We start from the raw sequence: 21,014 nt of genomic DNA on the forward strand, positions 1-21,014 counted from the left end.
GCGAAGATGCGGGTGTTAGGCAGGGGTAGAGGCCACATATTTGGGCAGGCTGGAGTTGTGGTGATCTTCCTGGGCCAGGCTCGGGATAGCCCAGATGGTGGGAGGCAGCTGAAATGAGAGATGGAACATGGAATTAATATTTGTGTGTAGTGTGAAATCCAGCCTGGCTGGGATTTGCGGTGGTTAAGTAGAGTTTCAGCCTTCTTCTGAGCTACTCTGTAATTATGCCATCACAGTCTGTTTACTGTAGAGTTGCCCCAGAAGGCTGAACAATGTAGTTGACCTTTTTCTTCTCCACCCTGAGCAAGGGAGAAGGTGCAGTGCAGAGGTATACATTGCAGGTATGATGTTTGTGATGTTTACATTTTCTATGAGCGATTCTTTAATTTCCTAAGATTTCTTCTTGGTAGAGGAGGCGAATAGTGTAAGGCCCTTTGGTAGATGAAAAATGTGAACTATTCCTGTTCCGTTAGCTACCTGCTCAATAAACAGGATTACAAAAAAGTTTCATAATGCAGTACATTATTTACCCTTCCTTAGTAAGTGGTAAACGTTGACACAGTGTGCTTTGGCTATGCAGCCAAATTCTAAATAGCAAGTCTTGTATACCGAATGCACCAGCTCCGATTATTAACTCAAGTGTAAAAAAAGCAACTCATTTTGAGCAACCTTCTCATTTAAATGTACTAAGATTATTGTTTAGCTGGCTCTTGTGCCCTCGTGTGGGCACTGAAACGTGACTCAAGCACAAGAAAAATGTAACTTTTCTAAAGGTGCGTGGTCTAGACAGCGCAGATATGGCACTGGCACCAAGAAAGGGCCTGGGAAAAGGATATGGGAGATCTGGATATAATGATGTTTTGAGATCTGGCACCAGATATGCCAGTATTCATTTAAAATCATGTGATTCAATCCATTGCACGTTTTACCATTTTATTCAGGCAAGCTAATGTAATGCAATGCAAAGTGGATTTATATAGCACCCTTCTGCCATTTTTGTTGGCCACATAGCTCGATGTGTTGTTGTGCTAATGGCTAGGTCTGTGGGTGATTTGTGATTGGGAACATTGAACAAGAAGAAATGGCTTTATCCCAGGAACAGCAGGGACAACATCAGAGAGACCAACCACTGATTGACTTGATCGATCAATCATGTGCTGAGAGCATGTACAGTCAATTCCTGTTTGTGGTTTCACTTCCTGTCGGGGGTATCACTTCCTGCAGACATCTTAATTCGGCCCAACCTCCAGCTAAAGGCTGCAAGAGACTCCTCTGGGAACACCAAAGAGGAAAACATCGCCTCATCCAAGAAAGACCAGGGACAAAATGAGAGAGACCAACAATGTATTGACCAGATGATGAGAGCGTGTGACGTCTTATCTGAACTCCCTACCGGTGCCCAGCCTCAGATATCCAAGTTAAGGTCAGAACGATAATGGGCAAATAGCAGCTGTTGATCAGCCTCTTGACCTCTGAGCCTTCCTTTTGCCTTCCTACCTGCTGCACCTGTTTGTACCCCTAACTTGCTAATAACTATGCTGTCTCTCCACACTGCTGTGCTCACCTGCAATGCATTCGCACCTGATGCTCCTCATATTCATCTATCCCTATGCTTTTTTCATCATGCTGCAACTTCCTCCTTTTCTATTCCTAATATAAAATTCATGCCTCGAATCTCCCACTACTACATCTCTCTTGCACATCCTACTCCCAACAAACAAAGCCAATGAACAAAGCAAACCCCTGCTAACACCTATCCACCTCGTGACTCTTACTCTGAGATTCAACTTCTCAACTCTTCCTTAACACATCAACTGAACATTGCACTCTGGAATGCTCAGCCTGTATACAACAAAATGTCCTTTATCACTGACTACTTTCACGCCAGTTCACTCTCCTCGTCTGACCAGTGGAGGCGTTGGACACATACTGTGTTCCCACCTAACACATCTCCAATGCAAGACCCTCTCTTCTCCTACACCTTTTCAATCCACCATCTCTACCATTGCTCCACCTCGCTCAGTTAACATCATCTCCATCTGGCGCCCTCCTGGTCCCACTGGATCATTCTTTGAGGAACCTGGGCAGCTCCTGAATTCTCTTTTCACAGTACATCACTTCATTCTCCAAGGTGAATTTAACCTTCTCTCTCCAAACACTTCTCATACATTTCAACTTCAGTCTTTCTTAGTGACCAAGCTCTCCACTCTATCCATAACCTACCAATCCGATTATTCATCTCCTCCTCTCGCTCAGTCACTAATAATAATGTCACACCACTGCTATATGATCAATTGTTTTCACCACATCTCCCTTCGGCCCTCTGACCTCTCTTCACCACTTGCCTCACCTATGACTAAAAGGAAATTTAAACCATCTACCATTCCTCCCTTTCTCTCTGAGCAACAGTTCTCACTCTCCTCCTTCACACCCAATGCCTATTCCACCATCACTGCCTTCTCCAGCTTCCAATCCCTAATATATTGCTCATTTTACTGTCACTTCGACCTACTAATTTTCAACCTTAGGTCTCAGCAACCTCAACCATGCGTCACTTCATTCATATACTCTGCACAGACATCGGTCGGCCGGTGCACACATGGAGGCATACCCACTCACAGGAAGGGCTGCCTCTAACTCTCTGCCCTAAACTCTCTTAATCCTCTCTTGATAGAGTGAAAAAAGGGAATCCTACCTCACACTCATCGAAGCTCATGCCAACCATCCTAGCTGGCTACAGGGCACTCTAAACTCACTCTTCCTAAGCCTGTGACTATTAACACCAGTGGCTATCAACTCTCACACAGCTGAGGACTTTGCTGCAGAATTTCTAAAATTACACTCTACCTACTCTACCATCCTACTCTGCCTCTATCTCTCATTTTAGTCACACTAATAACTGAGGAAGTCCTATCTCTACTCTCTCTACTGATGAAGGCTAACCCTCTTTTGCCCCATCAGGCACTCTTGATCCCCAGTTAGTCAAGCCTATTGCCCCAGTCGTGGCCTCTCACGACACTGAACTCTTCAATCTTTCCTTTGACTGCTTGCTTTCCATCTGTTTTCAAAATGTCCATGATCATCACTCTCCTAAAAAAGCAAGGGGCTGACCCGAATTTGCGGTGAACTTTCGTTCTATGTCTCGCCTTCCGCACTACTCTAAGTCCTGGAAAGGATTGTGTTCAATCATTTTACCAATTTCTTAGACATCCACAAGCTTCAAGATCCCCTACAAGCAGGTTCCCGCTTCTGTCACTCTGCGGAAACTGCTCTCCAACTTCATTGCCTGTGCTAAGCACTCCAACCAATCCTTATTCTCCTTGATTCATTCACTGACTTTGACAATCACTCACGATACTCTCTCTCTGCTTCGGATTCACAATCAATCCTTTGCCTGGATTCAATCCTACCTAGCACCTTGCCAGTTCTATGTCATCTGGAATGACAACACCTCTAAACGTAATCCTCTAATAATTGGTCTTCCACAAAGCTCTGTCTTGGGTCCTCTCCTCTTTACACTCTACAACCTTGTTCTTGTGGCACTAATATTTGTTGGGTTCTTGCATCAACACTTCAAAGACACCAAAATCATATTCTCTTTTCCTGAACTCTCCTCTGATCTCTCTATCAAAATTTCAAACTGTCTGTCATTAAATATTGGATGACTTCACATTCTCTGATGTTAAACTCCTTCAAATCAGAGGTGCTCTTCTTCCCTGCCAAATACTCTCATCTCCTCGCCTGCCTATCCAGTTCCCACCTGATACTGTTCCCACGTACTCTTCAGCTAGAAACCTCTGCGTCATCTCTACTCTTCTCACACCTTTTCTACTTTCATCTCCAAAATTGCAATGCCGGCTTTCCTCAAAAACCGAAATATTAGGAACATCAGGCACCTCCTTCATTTTAACACTCACTGCCAAGCATCTCTTAACCACACTTGTCTTCCAAATATGCTTTCTGCCCTCTCAACAAGATCACACCTATGTCCTCTTACTGCTACAAAGTTCACAAATCTATCCACAGTAAGCTAAGGGACCACTGTATCTATCATCTTCTATCTTACTCTACACGTCTTCTTGTAATCACTGCTCTGACTCCTCGACTACACTTGTAGCACCTCATCCTCGCTGTGCTTCCACTCTTTCTCTTTTATTGCTCCACTTGCATGGAATTCTCTTCCCCAGACCTCCAAGAAACAGTTCACACCCGATTTATTCAAAGCCAAATCAAAAGCCTACCTCCTCGCCTCAGAGTTATCCTCTTAACCTACCTCTCATCTGCCTTTCAGCTAACATTTTTGCCTTGCTTCTAACCTGCCTCTGTCCCTCACTTTCCCTACCTTCACTCTTAACACTTCACCCATCATTGTCACATCCCCAACATAGCTGGCCGGACCGCCTGCCTGAACTTAAAAATGTCTAATGTTGATTGTCCTTAATCTTTGTAAGTGCCCCCATGTATTGTCCATGGTGCCTGTTCCATATACTCCCCTCCACAACCTGGTCAAAATGTCACTCGAACTCACCCCATTGTAAGAAGCTCACTACTTCCGTCAAATCTGTTATCTATTGCACAATTTTTTAGATCAAAAGAGCATTGCTCTTCCCTGTATATAAATACATAACTAAATGCATGCTCTTTATCGGTAGCAGGTTTTAGACAGGGTTGGTTAGTCACAGGGGCAAGTGGGGTGCAGCCAAAGCAAAACTTGGTATCCACCCTACACTTCTAACACTGGCGTATTAAGCCAGGTCACATTTCACTTTCTCACATTTTCTTCTGCTATCTCATACACTGTTCCCCTTGTGTGCAACAGCTTTGCCCTTGCCTGCATATTGCTAGCCCATCCTATCTGAATATTGCTGCCTTCTCTTTTCCTTGGCTAGTCACAAGGAGCTCCTCTGACAACTGGAGAGGATGTCGACGACAACACACTTTATGGTTACGCCCTGTAACACACTTTTTCAAATGTATGGTGGCTTTAAACTGAAACATTCCTTAACATTAGCCACTGCACCCCTAGCCAAAGTTTGAGCTACTCTGAGAAGCAACTTCCATATCATGGTGATAACTGGTGCAGTATACATTCTTATTGCATTACATTAAGTATTGGCGATATAAAGACAGACGTTGTTCACTCAGTCTCACCCCGCCAAGAAGGCTATAATCAAGACTTGGAAACTGGAAAACTGTCTTTTGGTAAAAACAACAAATAAAGACCAGCAATTATGTCCCAACCTTCTGTGACTGCATGAAGGCATTAATCTACATAAAAGGCGCCTGCAGTCGCAGATGGTTGGAATACAATCTGGGCCTTATTTACCCATTTTGTATAAAGCAACCTGGTCCTCATACATGTTTAATTCCTTTATATGCCCTCAGATACTAGCTTGGGTAGTGAAACACCACAAATCACTGATACACAAGCTCTGCCCCTCTCTGTACACCGTTTCATGATGACAGGTCTGAAAAAAAGACAGGGCTGAGTCTTTCACAGTTGGTTAAATGGTTTTCATATTTTAACCGTTTGTTAGTTTTACATTTTACTCATGTGCTTATGAGGTGATCTAAGCTCTTTGCATACTTAAACACAACTCCAACACTATACAGGCTTTTAGAGAACTTTTGTAATCATAAACTGCATATATATTGTGAAGGCATCATGAAGTAGACACGGACAACAGGGTCAAGATTGTTTCTCAAAAGTTTTATTAACTTAAAAGGTAGGATGGAGTGAGGCCTAACTTGACCTATGCTAAGGTGGGATGTCCCTACCTAAAGAAAACTAAGGATAGTATGTGTCAGGAAGTCCAAAACAAATGTCTGTCTTTGTCCAAAACCTATACTTGCCCTCACAACTAACTCTATTCACTTTGTAGAGATGTCAGTTCAGAGCTTCTTCCAGCTCTTGGCTTGTAATCAGCTTCCCCTTCCCCAAGTTCCAAATAGTTCACAAGGTATCAAGGTTCCTTCCCCAAGAGTTCAAATCTTCCAGCTTTCCAAACAACACAATTCCTTTGGCCTCTTCCCAGCTCTTTTAACATCAAGACTTTTCACTAGTTCACATAGGCAGTTCTTTTGTTGACTTCAAAATCACATAAGAGGTTGTTGCAAAACACATGCTTCTTTATGGATACGTTAATTGGCTTTTCCATATAGGGGGGCACTTTGTCTAGAGGCAGTTGTCGGACCACATCGTTGTCGGACCACACGGTCCACCCATTACAGGTCACGCAGCCGATACCCCTTCTTGACTGATTTCCATCAGCAATGGGCCAATGCTTTCCTTTGACAGTGAGGCTGGGTTTATTCACCAGTGTCACAGTCTTCTGACACTGTGCTGTCACTTGGTTGGCCACCATGCACTTTGTATCACTTTTCTGTATTCTTCTTGCTCTAGCCAATACAAGTTTCCTCTTAACATGCAGTTCCTTGAACTCTTTTAGCTTTGGCCAATGCTTGGTTCCTCATCTAGTGCAATTCCTTTAATTACTGGTTACACTTTCTTATTTTCTTCTGGCTCTTGCCAATGTAGATTTCCTCATAACATGCAGTTCTTTGAACTCCTTTGGCTGTGGCTAGTATTCAGTTTCTCATTTCATACCCTTCTTGGTATTTTTTTGACTTTGACTTGTGCTAAGACAATACATTCCATGGTATCTGCTACTCAAACCACCTTTATTTCACTCCACTCACAAGTTCGCAAAACTTGCTTTTACTCTGTGCGCCATTCAAAAGTGCCTATAGTGACTTTCAGTTTCTTTGGTATTCAAAAGTACTTGTTTCACACAGTTTCCATTGCCTCTTGCCAAAGCTGGTTTCACACAGTTTCCACTGTTGGCTTTATTTTCAACACCAATATCTTATATTCGTTTGCAGAAGGCTTTCTTTCTTGATACAAAGTTCAGTATTCAGTGATCAGAACATACTGAGCTTGTTAGGATACACGCTTTGTTACCCTGCTCTAAGTTTCCTTCCTAAAGCCACCATTGTATGTATCCTACAAAATTCTTGCTGTTGATATGAGCACACTATAACCCTGAGCTAAGCTTTATTTATATGTAAGTAAGACATCTTCATGCAACAGCGCCTCAATGCCTTTGGGCTGTTAATGCGCTTTACAAATCCAAATAAATAAGTAAATAAAAGAGAATTGTTACAGGTTTCCAGAGCACCCCGGTATGAGTATTTCCCTGGTTTCCATTCACTGGTTGCACATGGCAGCTCCCTTCTGTTGTCCTTCTCGACAGGACATGTCTTTTATATCTGTTAGGAATGTTAAAGGGATAGTCCAGTAAAAAAATGTATTTAAAAAATAGATAGGCAATATAAAAAAAATAATACTAGCACTATTTTTTTTTAAACTTCCTATGGAAAATTTTGAGCTATCCAAGCTCAAAATTCGCAAAAGCAAGCACATGGGCGCATCCATTTTGTGAAATGGATGCCCGCCTGTGGTGGCTTTTGCTTTTGCGGCACTAATGAAGGAAAAGCCAGCCAGCTGTAGTAAACAAAAGCTACCGCTGGGTGGCTTTTCCTTCATTGGTGCCGGGACTCGGAGGACGCGGACCGGAGACCAGAGCAGGAAAGCTGCAGCTGAATCTCGGTAAGGGCTATTTATTTTTTTTAAAAATAAGCACTAGCTGCGTTCTTTTTTCTAAGTTTTCCGGGCTGGAGGAGCCCGCAAAACTTAGAAATAAAACCGCAGCTTTAAAAACGTATTTATGTTTGCGGTCGCTTTTGAAGCGACCGCAAACATAAATACAACGTTGTGTTTGAAAACGCTGCGGTTTTTCTTTCCGAGTTTCTCAGGCTCCTCCGGAGGAGCCCGAGAAACTCGGAAAGAAAAACCGCAGCGTTTTCAAACACAACCGTGTTGTGTTTCTGCCTGCAGTGGCTATCACTTTGGGTCTCCGGTGCTCCCCCAGGGGAGCACCGGAGACCCAAAGTGAAAGCCAAGGCAGACAGAAACACAACACGGTTGTGTTTACATGCCGCAGTGTTTCTCCCTACAGCGGATTTCCCATTTGGGGCTCTCGGGCTCCCCACGGGGGGCCCGAGAGCCCCAAATGGGAAATGCTAAATGCTGCAGTGTTTCTGCCTAAATCTGATTTCCCATTTGGGGCTCTCGGGCTACCCTGGGGGAGCACCGGAGACCCAAAGTGATAGCCACAGCAGGCATAAACACGACGCGGTTGTGTTTGAAAACGCTGCGTTTTTTCTTTCCGAGTTTCTCAGTCTCCTCCGAACCGGAGGAGCCTGAGAAACTTGAAAAGAAAAACCGCAGCGTTTTCAAACACAATGTTGTATTTATGTTTGCGGTCGCTTCAAAAGCGACCGCAAACATAAATACAACCTTTTTAAAGCTGCGGTTTTATTTCTAAGTTTTCCGGGCTCCTGCAGCCCGGAAAACTTAGAAAAAAAAACGCAGCTAGTGCTTATTTTTTTTTAAAAATAAATAGCACTTACCGAGATTCAGCTGCAGCTTTCCTGCTCTGGTCTCCGGTCCGCGTCCTCCGAGTCCCGGCACCAATGAAGGAAAAGCCACCCAGCGGTGGCTTTTGTTTACTACAGCTGGCTGGCTTTTCCTTCATTAGTGCCGCAAGAGCAAAAGCCAGCACAGGCGTGCATCCATTTCACAAAATGGATGCGCCCATGTGCTTGCTTTTACGAATTTTGAGCTTGAATAGCTCAACATTTTCCATAGGAAGTTTAAAAAAAATAGTGCTAGTATTATTTTTTTTATATTGCCCATCTATTTTTTAAATAACATTTTTTACTGGACTATCCCTTTAAGTGACCTCAGGTGTGGGTCATTCAATCCAATTGCCTGATTATGGTGAAACCCATTAGTTGGACATGCCTTGTTGTTCCACCTGTAAACCTCCATAGCCCTCTCTTTGTCTCAGTACCAGAGCGGTCTTTGGGGATGTCCAAGTTGATACATAAAGTATGTATAACTCTGTGTTGTCTTCTCCTCTGCTTAGTACCTGACTAATGTGTGTCTGTAATAACAATAGGAGGCTGATATCTGTTTGTCTCAACCAAATAAGGATTTATCTTCCTAGTTGGTCTCTTCCTCGTCCCAGTGTTGAGGTGATGTTTCTGGGGGACAGTTTGGAGGGTAGAAAAGGGAAAGGGCTGATAGTAAGGCTGGCAGAGAAAAGTGAGGCAAACGCTCTATCTGTAAAATACAGGGCTCCCTGATGGCATGCATGGAGCAGAAGAGATGCAGAAGCCAGGGCAGAGCAAATAAAGGCAGCCAAGAGCGCCAATGAGGCAAGGCGAGCAGGGTAAGTCGACTGTGACAAAGAGAGGTGTACAGAGCAACTCAGAGGACTCTGAATACAGAACAAATACAGGCCAATACCGCCAGTGAATGCCAACTTGTCTCTTTGGCTCCGCTGCACCTCCTTTGTGCTAAAATAAATTGAAAATCACTTATTTTCATGCGCCATCTACACAGAAAACTTTACAAAATTAACTCACAGTGAGAGCACAAATGGTAGTAGATATTTTCAGTAAAGCACCCAAATATTAACGAGCACATAATAAATGTGAAATGGGATGATGGTGAAAGGATTTTTTATTGTCAGAACATATTAAATGTCCATTCTAGAAAGGTCGTTATAGACCTGAGCATAGAAAGGCAATACAATCATCTGTAATTTATAACACAAACTTTAATGTCCATATTCCAAAAGGAATGGCTATATAGTACAGCAAAGAAAAAGGCTCATCACAATAGAGACCACCTACAGTTTACAAATAAAAAAGGGGAATATAAGTACATCAGCAATAATAAAAAAATTAAGCATGGAATTATAGTATAAATATAGTAAATATAGAAAATAGTACACTTTTGTAAAAATACATTATTTTTACAGAAAACACTTGGGCCTTTGTTAGCAGAGAAGTGTACCAAATTCACAAATTAAAAAGAATAAGAACACTGTTCTGTGCATGTACATGATTAAACTAGTGGATTAAAATTGATTGTATAAAGTGAGCATGATTTAAGAAAATATCTTACTTTATCATAGGCACAACTGTAAAACTATCACACTGGAATATGAGACATTAAAGGAATACTTTGAAACATTTAGAGAAAAATCAGCATAGGTCTGTTGTTAAAATGGTTTGGAGTGAGAATGTGGGAAGCCGTGGAGTGAAATTTAAGTAACAAGAAATAAATGCTGTTGTATCGGCTCCTCTGCCAATAATTTAATATTGTTAGGATACGCCCCTGTGAATAGGGTGCTCACTTTTATTAAGAGACAGCGTGCATAGTTTTGTGTGAAGATATGAACTTAAGAAGGAGCATGTTTGAAACGTGTTTTGATTATGGTACACCCAGGAAACAACCCCTGCATATGGCATCCACATATTACAGGAGGTCAAGACTTGAATGTTTAATAAACACTGCGCACCTCATCCAGTCACTAAGGGAAACATTGTTTTGCTCTCTTTTGTCGTCTTATTCAAAATGAACAACAATAATTCCACAATGCTGCTAAACAAAACCTTTACAGGTCTGTCAGACATCCAAGAGAAAATGTTCCCATTATTTAGGTGGTTTGAGATAAGAGAAAAACATGATTTGCAACTTAATAGCCCCTTATGTGGCCAAGCCCTACTTAACGTCTACGTATGGAGTGAGCTGCAGAAACAGGCAGGCTTCCACCCTCGAAAATGTCAATCATACTTAAAGATATGCACCCCCAAATAAATTCAAGCATACTATAGAACACTTGAACATGCATGACCTGTCTGGTAGCTACAAATGGAGATGGATGGATAGATAGAGAGCAAAGCAGAAGATCTGAAAGAGGTACTTAATGAACAAGCAATACACATAAATCATAAGTGCCGTGTCTGTCAGTGTACTCATGTGAGTTCTTTCCTGTTTAAGGATTATTAAGTGGAAAAAGGAAAAGGATGCTGGGGCATTGCGAGTGGAAACAGAAGTCAGACAGTGAGAGTGTCAGTGTTCAATCTAATGGTAATCAGTACGGCATAAGGAAAACTGAAGAAGAATAAATCTATATGTGTATTGTATTATGATTAGACTGTGTATTTGCCTCTTTGCTTTTTTGCTTGTATACAAATGGCCTATACGACCATCTACTTAAATCCACCCCAGATATTCCTAGGTTGGGCTTACCTGGTAACGTTCTTTCGATGGGATGTTCCTCCGACGTATTCCTTATCTTGATAGATCATCTCCAGCTTGCTGGCCTCAGAACATTTCTTTTCAGTAGAGGGCGCTGCGCGTCGATGTCCCTCGAGCCGATGTCCTTCGACAGCCTCCGTATCGGCGCCAACGCCATCATGCGTATAGACTCGCGCAGCGTCCGTTGCTCAGTTCCGTTTTGACATTAACAGTTTTACATGAATTGGTTATTGACCCAGAAGGAGCATAAGCTATAACCACAAGGGAAGTTTTACTGAGGGGATGGATGGGAGGGGCGATAAGGAATACGTCGGAGGTACATCCCATCGAAAGAACGTTACCAGGTAAGAAGTAACTTGTTTTTCAAAGGGAGTGTGTCCTCCGACGTATTCCTTATCTTGATAGACTCCCATAGCAGTGGTGTGTAACTGGAGGTGGGAGTAAAATTGCCATGTTTGCCCTCAAGAATGAACAGAGTGCAACACAGCTTTGCCAAATCTAGTCTCTTGGCTAGAGGAGGAATCCAGGTTGTAAAATCTTGTGAAGGTATGTGCAGACGACCATGTGGCAGCCGCACATATGTCTCGAATCGGAGCCCCTCTTTGGAGGGCCAAAGAGGCTGCGATACCCCTGGTTGAATAAGCCCTAATATTTTGAGGAGGGTCTTTCCCTGCCAGTTTGTAACATTCCAGAAGGGCCAAAATAATCCATCTGTAAATGGTCTGTTTTGTTATCGGTAATCCCAATTTGTGCCCTGAGTAACCTACGAACAGTTGGTCTGCTTGCCGAATACTAGGAAGTCTGCTAATGTAAAAGCTCAAAGCCCACCTTGGGTCCAGCCTATGTAGCCTTTCTTCCTCTTTCCCCGGATGGGGAGGGGGATAAAATGAAGGTAAGGTAATCTTCTGAGTGATGTGGAATTCAGAAACCATCTTTGGGAGAAAATTAGGCTTCACTTGTAGGACAACTTTGTCTTTATGAAAAATTGTATGGGTGGGGGTTTACAAGATAGAGCTTGTAATTCGCTCACCCTCCTAGCAGATGTCAATGCCACTAATAAGACAGTTTTAAGGGTGAGAAACCTTACCGAACAAGAGTGGAGTGGTTCAAAAGGCGTACCCATCAGGAAATTTAAGACTAAATTTAAGTCCCATAAGGGAACTTGGAATGGTCTTGGAGGATAGACATTGGTTAATCCCTTCAGAAATTGTATTACTAAGGGTAACTTCAAATACGATGGTTCCTCTGCAGTGCGCGTGAAAATCGATAGCGCTGCAAGATAGCCCTTCATAGTGCCAACCTGAAGGCCCGAATTTGCCAAATAGAGTAGAAAAGATAACACCGTTGGTGTACCATATGAAAAGGGGTTGATATTCTTTTCTCTACACCAGCTGCAAAATTTGTTCCAACGGCAGCGGTATAAAGTCTTTGTTGCTGGCCTTCTTGCCGAAAGCAACACCTCCATGACGTCATCTGGGAGGTCCCAATCCTTTTATCTCAACCTTTCAGATAACAAGCGTGAAGGTTGAGGGTTCTGATGTCTGGATGGAGAACCTGACCTCCCTTCTGCGAGAGAAGATTCTCCTTAAGTGGAAGACAAATTGGAGGGCAGATGGACATGTCCAGAAGGTCCGGGTACCACGTTCTCCTGGCCCATTCCGGGACAATTAGGATCGTGGCTTTCCGGAACCTTCTCAACCTCCTGATCATTTGAGGAATGACAGGGACTGGAGGAAACGTGTACAGAAGTGGAAACTCCCAGTCCACTACGAACGCGTCCCTTAGAGCTCCTCTCGGGGGAAATTACCTTGAACAAAACTTATCACACTTCCTGTTGATGCTGGTGGCGAACAGATCCACTTGAGGGGTTCCCCAAAGGGTGAAGATCTGTTGAAGGACTTCCTGAGCTAGTTCCCACTCGTGGAAGACTGTACTCTGTCTGCTCAGAGCGTCCGCTGTCAAGTTTTTCTCTCAGTGAACTGCCGAATAGAGAGATTCCTTCTTGTATTGCCCAAAACCAGAGCTGCACCGCCTCTCTGCACAGAGGCAGTGATCCTACGCCTCCTCTTTTGTTGAGGTAGTGCATGGCCACTGTGTTGTCCGTCATTATCAGGACATTTTTCCCCTGTACCGATGGCAGAAAAGCCTTCAGCGCTAGTCTGATTGCTCTCAGCTCTAACAGGTTGATATGTAGTCTGGACTCCGATGGAGACCAACGACCGCTGATGGTCAAGTCGTTGGCATGGGCTCCCCACCCCGTGAGTGAGGCATCTGTGACTACTGTTATCTCCGGCCATGGTTGCCAAAACAGTTCTCCTTTCAAGATGTTCTCCTGGCCAGCCCACCACTGAAGGTCTTGAGCCACCTTGTCCGGAACCTGAAGAAGATCTGTCATTCTCCCTGACAATTGTGACCACTGAGTTCTTAGTGCCCACTGAAGAGATCTCATTCTCAGGCGAGCCTCTGGCACAAGGAAGATGCAGGATGCCATAAGGCCTAGCCACCTCAAAAAGTCGAAGGCTGGGAGACGTTGGGCATTTTGAAACTTGGTGACCATCTGCAGAATATCTTCAGCCCTCACCTCTGGTGGCGAGGCTTTTCCCAGGGAAGTGTCCAGGACCGCTCCAATGAACTGGAGTCTCTGTGATGGTATCATCTGTGACTTCTTTAAATTGAGGGAGAAGCCCAGTTTGTGAAGGAAGACATAATCTAGCTGGATCTGAGCTTGTTCCAGAGATACAGCTCTGATCAGCCAATCGTCCAGGTAGGGGTAGACGTGAATCCCTTCCCTCCTTAGTCTTGCCGCCACTAGGAGGTCAGCCCAAATGTCAGAACTTGAAATTGATAATGAGAGCCGCCAATTGCGAACCTCAGGTATTTCCTGTGTTTGAGATGGATTGGCACATGGAAATAAGCATCCTGAAGGTCCAGAGATACCAGCCAGTCCTGGAGCTGAAGGGCCTGAAGGATCTGAGAAAGAGTTACCATCTTGCACTTGTCCTTCCTGAGGAACTTGTTCAATTCTCGTAAGTCCAAGATAGGTCTCAGTCCTCCGTCCTTCTTTGGTATTAGGAAGTAGGGGGAGTACCAGCCCTTGTTCCTCTCTGCTACAGGTACCGGTTCTATGGCACCTTTCTCCAGCAGGTCTACAATTTCCTGCAAGAGGAGGGGATCTGGAACTTTCCGAGAGCTGTTGCCCGGTGGATGACTCTGAGGAATGCGTAGAAAAGGCAGGCAGTAACCTTGGGCAACTGTCTCCAATGCCCAAGCATCTGACGTAATAGCCTGCCATTCTGACAGATGTTGAGTTAGCCTGCCCCCTACTGGTGTCTTGTGAGGAGAGTCCTCAGAGTGATTTAGAGGCGGCTGATGCAGGTGCCGAGGGTAAAGAGGCACCTGCTGCTGCGGCTTTTGTATTTTTACCCCGTCCACCTCGGGTGAATCTTTTTTGATCTCTTTGAACTGACTGTCCTCTGCCTTTTCCGAATGCAGAATAAAAGCGAAAGGACTTACCTCTCCAAGAGGTTCCTGAGGGGCGATATGGCGTTTGACGGATTGCAGCTCCCAGGGATTTTGCTGCTGCTTTGGATGTCTGTAACTTTTCTAGGCTGTCATCCGCCTTCTTACCAAACAAAGAAGAGCCGTCAAAGGGCATATTTAAAAGTCTGGCTTGTACATCTGAAGCAAACCCAGACTTTCGCAACCACGCAAATCTGCGGGTTGTAGTACTTGCTCCCATGGCCCTACTGATGCTGTCAGCAGAATCAATGCCAGTTTGAAGGGATTCGCACATTGCGTCTTTACCATCCTTAATGATGTTTAGAAACGCTTCCCTTTCTTCTCCCTCTGGTCAGTCAGCCGCTGATGAAGCACACTCCCAAAGTGTATGGCTGAACCTTGAGAGCGTACAAGTAGCATTAATAGATTTCAACGCCATGCTACATGCAGAAAAACCTTTCTTAGCCATAGAGTCGTATCTTTTGTCATCCCTGTCCTGTGGAACAGTAGGGTATGCCGATCTACTGCCTGATGCAGTTGCTGCTTGAACAACCAGACTCTCTGGAGTTGGATGTTTAGACAAAAACTCAGGGTCAGTAGTAGATACCCTATATTTGGCTGATAACTTTTTGTTAACCGCTGGGATAACCTCAGGAGTTTCCGAGTTAGCCAATATTTTTCTTTGTAATGCAGCGTGAAATTGAACCACAGGATCCTCCTGTGGGCCTTTAACTAAAATGTCTGTAAGGTCATCCTGTTGGAATGCAGGTGAAGGTGTAGACCAACCCATGGATTCTATAATTCTTGCCATTAAAATTCTGTAAGGGGTCTCAGCATGTTCCCCTGGGTCTGGTTTGGCAAATTATATTTCTGGGGAAGTCTCTAACCCACATGCCTCATGTAAGGATTTTCGAAGATCCTTTAACCTATTTTCCTCAGAGGTAAATTCCTCTGGTTCAGGTGTTGCAGATCTCTGCAACCCAAAGGGTCTTTCTTGATCCGAATCCTCCCCTTCCTCATAAATTGAAGACAAAGGTCTGAAATGATCAGACCTTGAAATGGCTTAAATCCCATTTCCAGAGCAGAAGGGGCTAAATTTGTCATAATTGGTTGAGAAAACGTCGACGTCGTCGACGCGGACGTTAAAGGCTTCGAAAACACCGAAAAAGGCATCGAGAAGATTGGAAGAGGCCTCGAAGAACTCGAGAGGATCGGAATCCTACTTGAGGTTGTCGATGACCTCGAAGTCATGTTAGAGGCCCTGGGTATGACCACTGGCTGTGAGGTAGTTACGGACATGGGTTTGTTCTTTTTCGGCGTTGACGTCGAAGAAGGCGTCGATTCGATCGACCTATGCGTCGATGAGCCCTTCGATAATGGTGTCGATGGTGCAGATCTATGCGTCGAAGGGACTTTCGACGATGGCGTCGATGGCACAGGGCCTTTGCTTGAGGGTTTGTGACGCTCTCGAGTAGTTTTTTTCGCTGGGTGCAACGACTTGCAGCGTTTCGATTTTTCGGGTCTGTCACCCAGGGTATCACCCTCAGCTGTCTTCGAGGGGGTCGAGACCGCTTTCTCGAAGACGCTAAGCATCCTTTTACGGAATTCCTCCCACTCAGCCTGCAAGCTATGTTTTGTGGGGCAGGTGACTCTTTCCGGAGAAACAGAAGAAGACGATGAGGAAGGGGATCTTCGACGTCTCTTACTTGAATGCTTGGATCTCGAAGAGTAGTGAGAACTGCTTCGAGACCTAGACCGAGAATGTTTCCTGTGTCGGCGAGGAGACGAATGTCTCGACTCTGCCGAGGAAACTTTCGAAGGAGTTTTAACTGTCTTACCTCTCTCAAGCTTCCCCTTACGCTCCTTCAAGGCTTTCGCCGTCATGGCCATGCAGTCCTCGCACTCCGAACATTGGTGCTCCGATCCCAGGCACCACAAACCGATCCTGTGAGGATCTGTCAACGACATTTTCTTTCCACAGTCTCGACATTTTTTGAAGCCGGACCGTGGAGTCGTCGGTTCGGATGAGGAAGCCATCGAGTAAGAGTTGGTATTCTCGAGGAATAATGAAGAATATATTTTCTGACTAACGAACTGAGCAACGCGATTCCGAGGCCCATGAAGCGTGGAAAAATGGAACTGAGCAACGGACGCTGCGCGATTCTATTTATACGCATGATGACGTTGGCGCCAATACGGAGGCTGTCGAGGGACATCGGCTCGAGGGACATCGACGCGCAGCGCCCTCTACTGAAAAAAAAGATTTCTGAGGCCAGCAAGCTGGAGATGATCTATCAAGATAAGGAATACATCGGAGGACACAATCCCTTCGAAGATGCAGTTTTGTTAGCTCGTATCCCTAGAGCCCTACAGTGTCTTGTAGACGATTATTCTCAATTTATGGACACACTGGGGCTAAAAATAAATGCCCAGAAGTCGGCTGTTATGATCTGCTCTAGAGGGAAGCATCCGCCAGGGTTTCCTTCTATATTTTGCCTGCGGAAACAAGTTCCTAGAGTGGATGATTTCGATTACCTGTGGGCTAGATTTGCCTCGAATTTGGGGGCTGAAGCTCACACTGAGAAGCAGACTTTGAGATTTAAACAAGGAATTTGCGGGGTTGCCAGAGCATTGGGCTTGTTTAAATTAAAGCCTGTGGAGCTTGTGCTTAAGGTCTATATAGATAAAGCCACTTCTGTGGCTAGGTACGGGATCAAGTTGTGGGGTTTGGGTAAGACTGAGTCCATGCAGGTGGTTGAGAACACTTTTTCCAAGAGAATATTGGGGTTACCCAGGTCTACGCCTAACTTTGCAGTGCACCAAGAGCTGGGTTGTTCGTTTCTGGGTGACCTTGTTGCTTCCTACCCTGCAAGTCACTGGCTTAGAGTTTGGGGAAATAGAAAAGCAGTTTTGACCCAGGACCTCATCAGTTATCTGAACATGAGAGAGCCCCACCTGAGTATTCCATGGCTTAGGTACGTAAAGGCTCTGTTGGTGGACACGGGAGTGGCCCAGTGTTTTTTATCTGACAGACCTTATACCTTTTAAAGTTGTAAAAACTGTGAAATCCAGTGTACTCAAGTTTATTAGGGAGAAGAGAGAGTCACTGGAGACTATGAGAGTAACAAACAGGAAATATCTGATTATTACGGCCCCACGTCTCCAGAAGTATCTGAGTTGGGCTTAGAATCCCTCACAGCGTACTCTCGTTACTAGGGCCCGTTTCAATTGTATTCATGTGAGAGCAGTGGTGGCATTTTGGTCCAAGGGGGAGGTGGACCAATCATGCCTATTTTGTGATCCGCTGAAAGAAGATTTAGCACATTTATTGTTTTTTGCCCTGCTTTTTCGTCAATAAGAAAACATACATTGAAAACAGTTTTGCAGGGTCCAGGTTTTCAATGTTATAGGCCGGCCCTGCATTTCTTGTTATGGGAAGACTCAGTCCATATGTGGTGGGCTGTCATGATGTTTTTAAAGTGTGCCCTGTCTTTGAGAACATTTTACTAAGGTCGGTTTAAATCTGCGCATGGTGATGTTTCTAGGGTGTTGTAAGTCATCTGGCATTCATTTGAATCTTTTTTTAATCATGTTTGTATATTGTTTGGTGATTGTTGTGTTTTCATGGCTTGCTTTGCTAACCGAAATACACTTTTTCTGATTGTTTTTCTTAATTTTGTCACAGGGTGTTTTTTTGCCAGTGCACTCAATTTTAAAAACTGTGAAATGTATATTTAGGGAAATATGAGAAATGTAACACATAACAATATGCATATGCCATGCAGAGAATTAAAGGACTGGACAGGATATTTGTAATTTTAAACAGGGTGACTATTTGGCTACTTTAAAAACGGTTAATAAGTATAATCCCATTACAATGTAAAGTTCAACCATCCAAAACCTAAAGTCAATTTCCCCCCCAGATCTGTGATCAGATAAAAACATTTAAGTTTGGAATTGTTTAATTTAGATGCAACACAATAGCACTATGATGGAGAACTAGAAGCACAGTGCTTTTTACACCTGAATACTAAAGTTCATCATATGAGAAGATGGCGTGCCATTTACTGGTCATGGCAAGAGAGAATTTGCAACAGCTTTCCACAAAACCGGTCTCACCAGCCACTACAACTGCTAATTTGTTAGATTCTTTTATGATTTATAAAAAAGTTATCTGGTGAAAAATATCTGATTAAAGACTAGCTGGAATGGTTGTCATTCTCAGCATAGACAGGCCTATAAGCAACACGAAGTGAGCATTACATGTACACATACACTCATCAAGCGGGTAAGAGGGCTCGTGAAGTTCAATTGAAATGGAGGAAAGCGAATCAGAACATCCATCCTCCCTCACAGAACAGTATGTTCACAAGTACAATTAAGGAAGCACTTGATACTGAAGCGTTTCCATTGGATATCATGTACAGCCTGCATATTTGACCGAAACATTTCATATCTTTTCTCTTCCGTTTTCCAGGAGAATAACACGATTTTCCTTCCTCGACTTTTCTGCCTCGAACACAAGGAGGTGGCTTCTCAGAGTGTCTTCTGGGCCCGTCTTAATGAGGGAAGGGTCGTTCTTCTGTTTAAGACAAAAAACAGATAAAGAAAATGCATCATTGGAGAGGAACACGAAGAAGACCAGCAGATTTAAAAGTACCTGCCGATGAGAACGTGAATTTCGTCGCTAAACTGTCATGACAACATGATGCACGCAGAAATCAAATGAACTAAAATGAAAGCCTGGTTTGTTCGAATGTGTGTGATTTCATACATGAATACAATATGCCATCTAGGAGTGGTGGTATGCCTCTGTCAGGTATGTCAGAAAGTTTGCAATGACTGACTGCAAGGGACTAAACGATCCCACTTAGCAGCAGAATGTTCAATTCACAGCAGCTGCTTCATGACGCACTACAAAAACATTTCAGTAATTAGTGGTTTGGTGCTTAAAACACCGTCAAAGAATAACACAGTTCTGATGTCTTCTAAATCATCTAAGAAGCACACAACATTGGACAGCAAGGTTTGTACATTATGATGTCTGAAATTCACATTTGTTTTACGAGATCTCCCACCATTTGATTCCAAACATGGAGGCTGACCATTTTTAACAGAGGCCTTTTGTTGATAGTTACACGCCACCAGGCTATTCCATCGCATTCAAAATCACTGTCAAAATCCATGTTTGGTACAGACTGTAACACACCAAACATCAAAAGATGCATGTTAGTGTAAATTAAATTACACCACCTGTCTGCCAAATCCATATAACAGAACTCCCTTGCATAACATTATAGAGACACAATACCCAAGTGGACAGTCTTTGTGTGTGTGTCTCTGTGTGTATATACTCTGTGGAAAATACATTTTTCTGAAGCGTCTTTGTCTTGCAATTAAACCATAGGGGGCTCCCATACTCTTCTGTGTTCCTAGAAATGATGAGCTCTAGTTACTCTATTCACCTTTCCCAATTGATTCATTAAAAAAATATGTCTGCACTTTACATAGATCAGTGGGGTGGGGGCCTTGGAAATGTACTATTTGCGTTATTATTTAGGTTATAAGATGTAGTTAGATTCGGTATAGTTATTAAGTATAGAGCAGCTAGGATACATGTACATAGTTTATGCTGGTGGTGGTGGCTGTTATGGATGACAGGTGACTGGAGGATAGCGGAGGTGTGGGGGTTCTAATTAAGTTAGACCTCACCTGAGCATTCAACACTGTTGACCATGGTATTCTCCTGTAAACCCTTTGTGACCTTGTTCTCAACATTTCTTACGGTAGAATGCAACAGTGGTGATTCTTCCTTTGGATCAACAAGTATGCCTATCTCATGAAGAGTACCGCAGAGTTCTGCCCTCAGCCCCCTTACATTTAATCTCGACATGAGAACCCTGGCCGATCCTTTGGAGCCACGTTCTATATTTAAGCAGACGACAGTGAGGAATATAGGAGTATGGTTCGACCCAAAACTGTCTCTGGGCTTGCATATTTCTGCCGTTTCTAGATCTTGCTTTTTTCACTTATGTTCCCTGGAGAGATTTTTTAATTATATTGTATTTCCGTACAGAATTCAATTGGTAAACACGCTTTTCTCCAGCCGGTTGGACTTTTGCAACGCTACCTTTTTGGGGCTACTTTAGGCTGCTAAGCTCTGCAGTTCCTTACCAACTGGCCTCTGTGACGAATCGAGGGGGCAATTTGTCAGGATCAGGTGGACCGTCTGTTCGTCAAATGGGGCAGACTCCTGATCAATATTTTTAGCACTACAGCGAACTCCAAATGGCAGACGTTTACCAGCTGATTCCAATAACCGAGGAGCTTGGGGGACGGT

The 21,014-nt window shown here is 43.8% G+C and overlaps 1 protein-coding gene across 4 annotated transcripts in view; it reads right to left on the bottom strand.

Moving 5' to 3' along the window:
• Nucleotides 1-21,014, bottom strand: part of LOC138472640 (putative 4,5-dihydroxyphthalate dehydrogenase) — a 2,792,617-nt gene that overhangs the window by 175,754 nt on the left and 2,595,849 nt on the right. For 2 of the 4 annotated variants that reach the window (XM_069610911.1, XM_069610914.1), the window contains one exon: nt 9,572-19,256. The exons of 1 other annotated variant lie outside the window; for it this stretch is intronic. In XM_069610911.1, coding sequence (XP_069467012.1) covers nt 19,125-19,256 — 132 coding nt within the window. In that variant the 3' untranslated portion in view covers nt 9,572-19,124. Of the gene's footprint in view, nt 1-9,571; nt 19,257-21,014 lie in introns of those variants that run through there. One more of the 4 variants, XM_069610912.1, reaches the window with a different exon arrangement.

This window comes from Ambystoma mexicanum, chromosome 8, assembly GCF_040938575.1.
Source record: "Ambystoma mexicanum isolate Mex_15411 chromosome 8, UKY_AmexF1_1, whole genome shotgun sequence".
Taxonomy (NCBI): Eukaryota; Metazoa; Chordata; class Amphibia; order Caudata; family Ambystomatidae; genus Ambystoma; species Ambystoma mexicanum.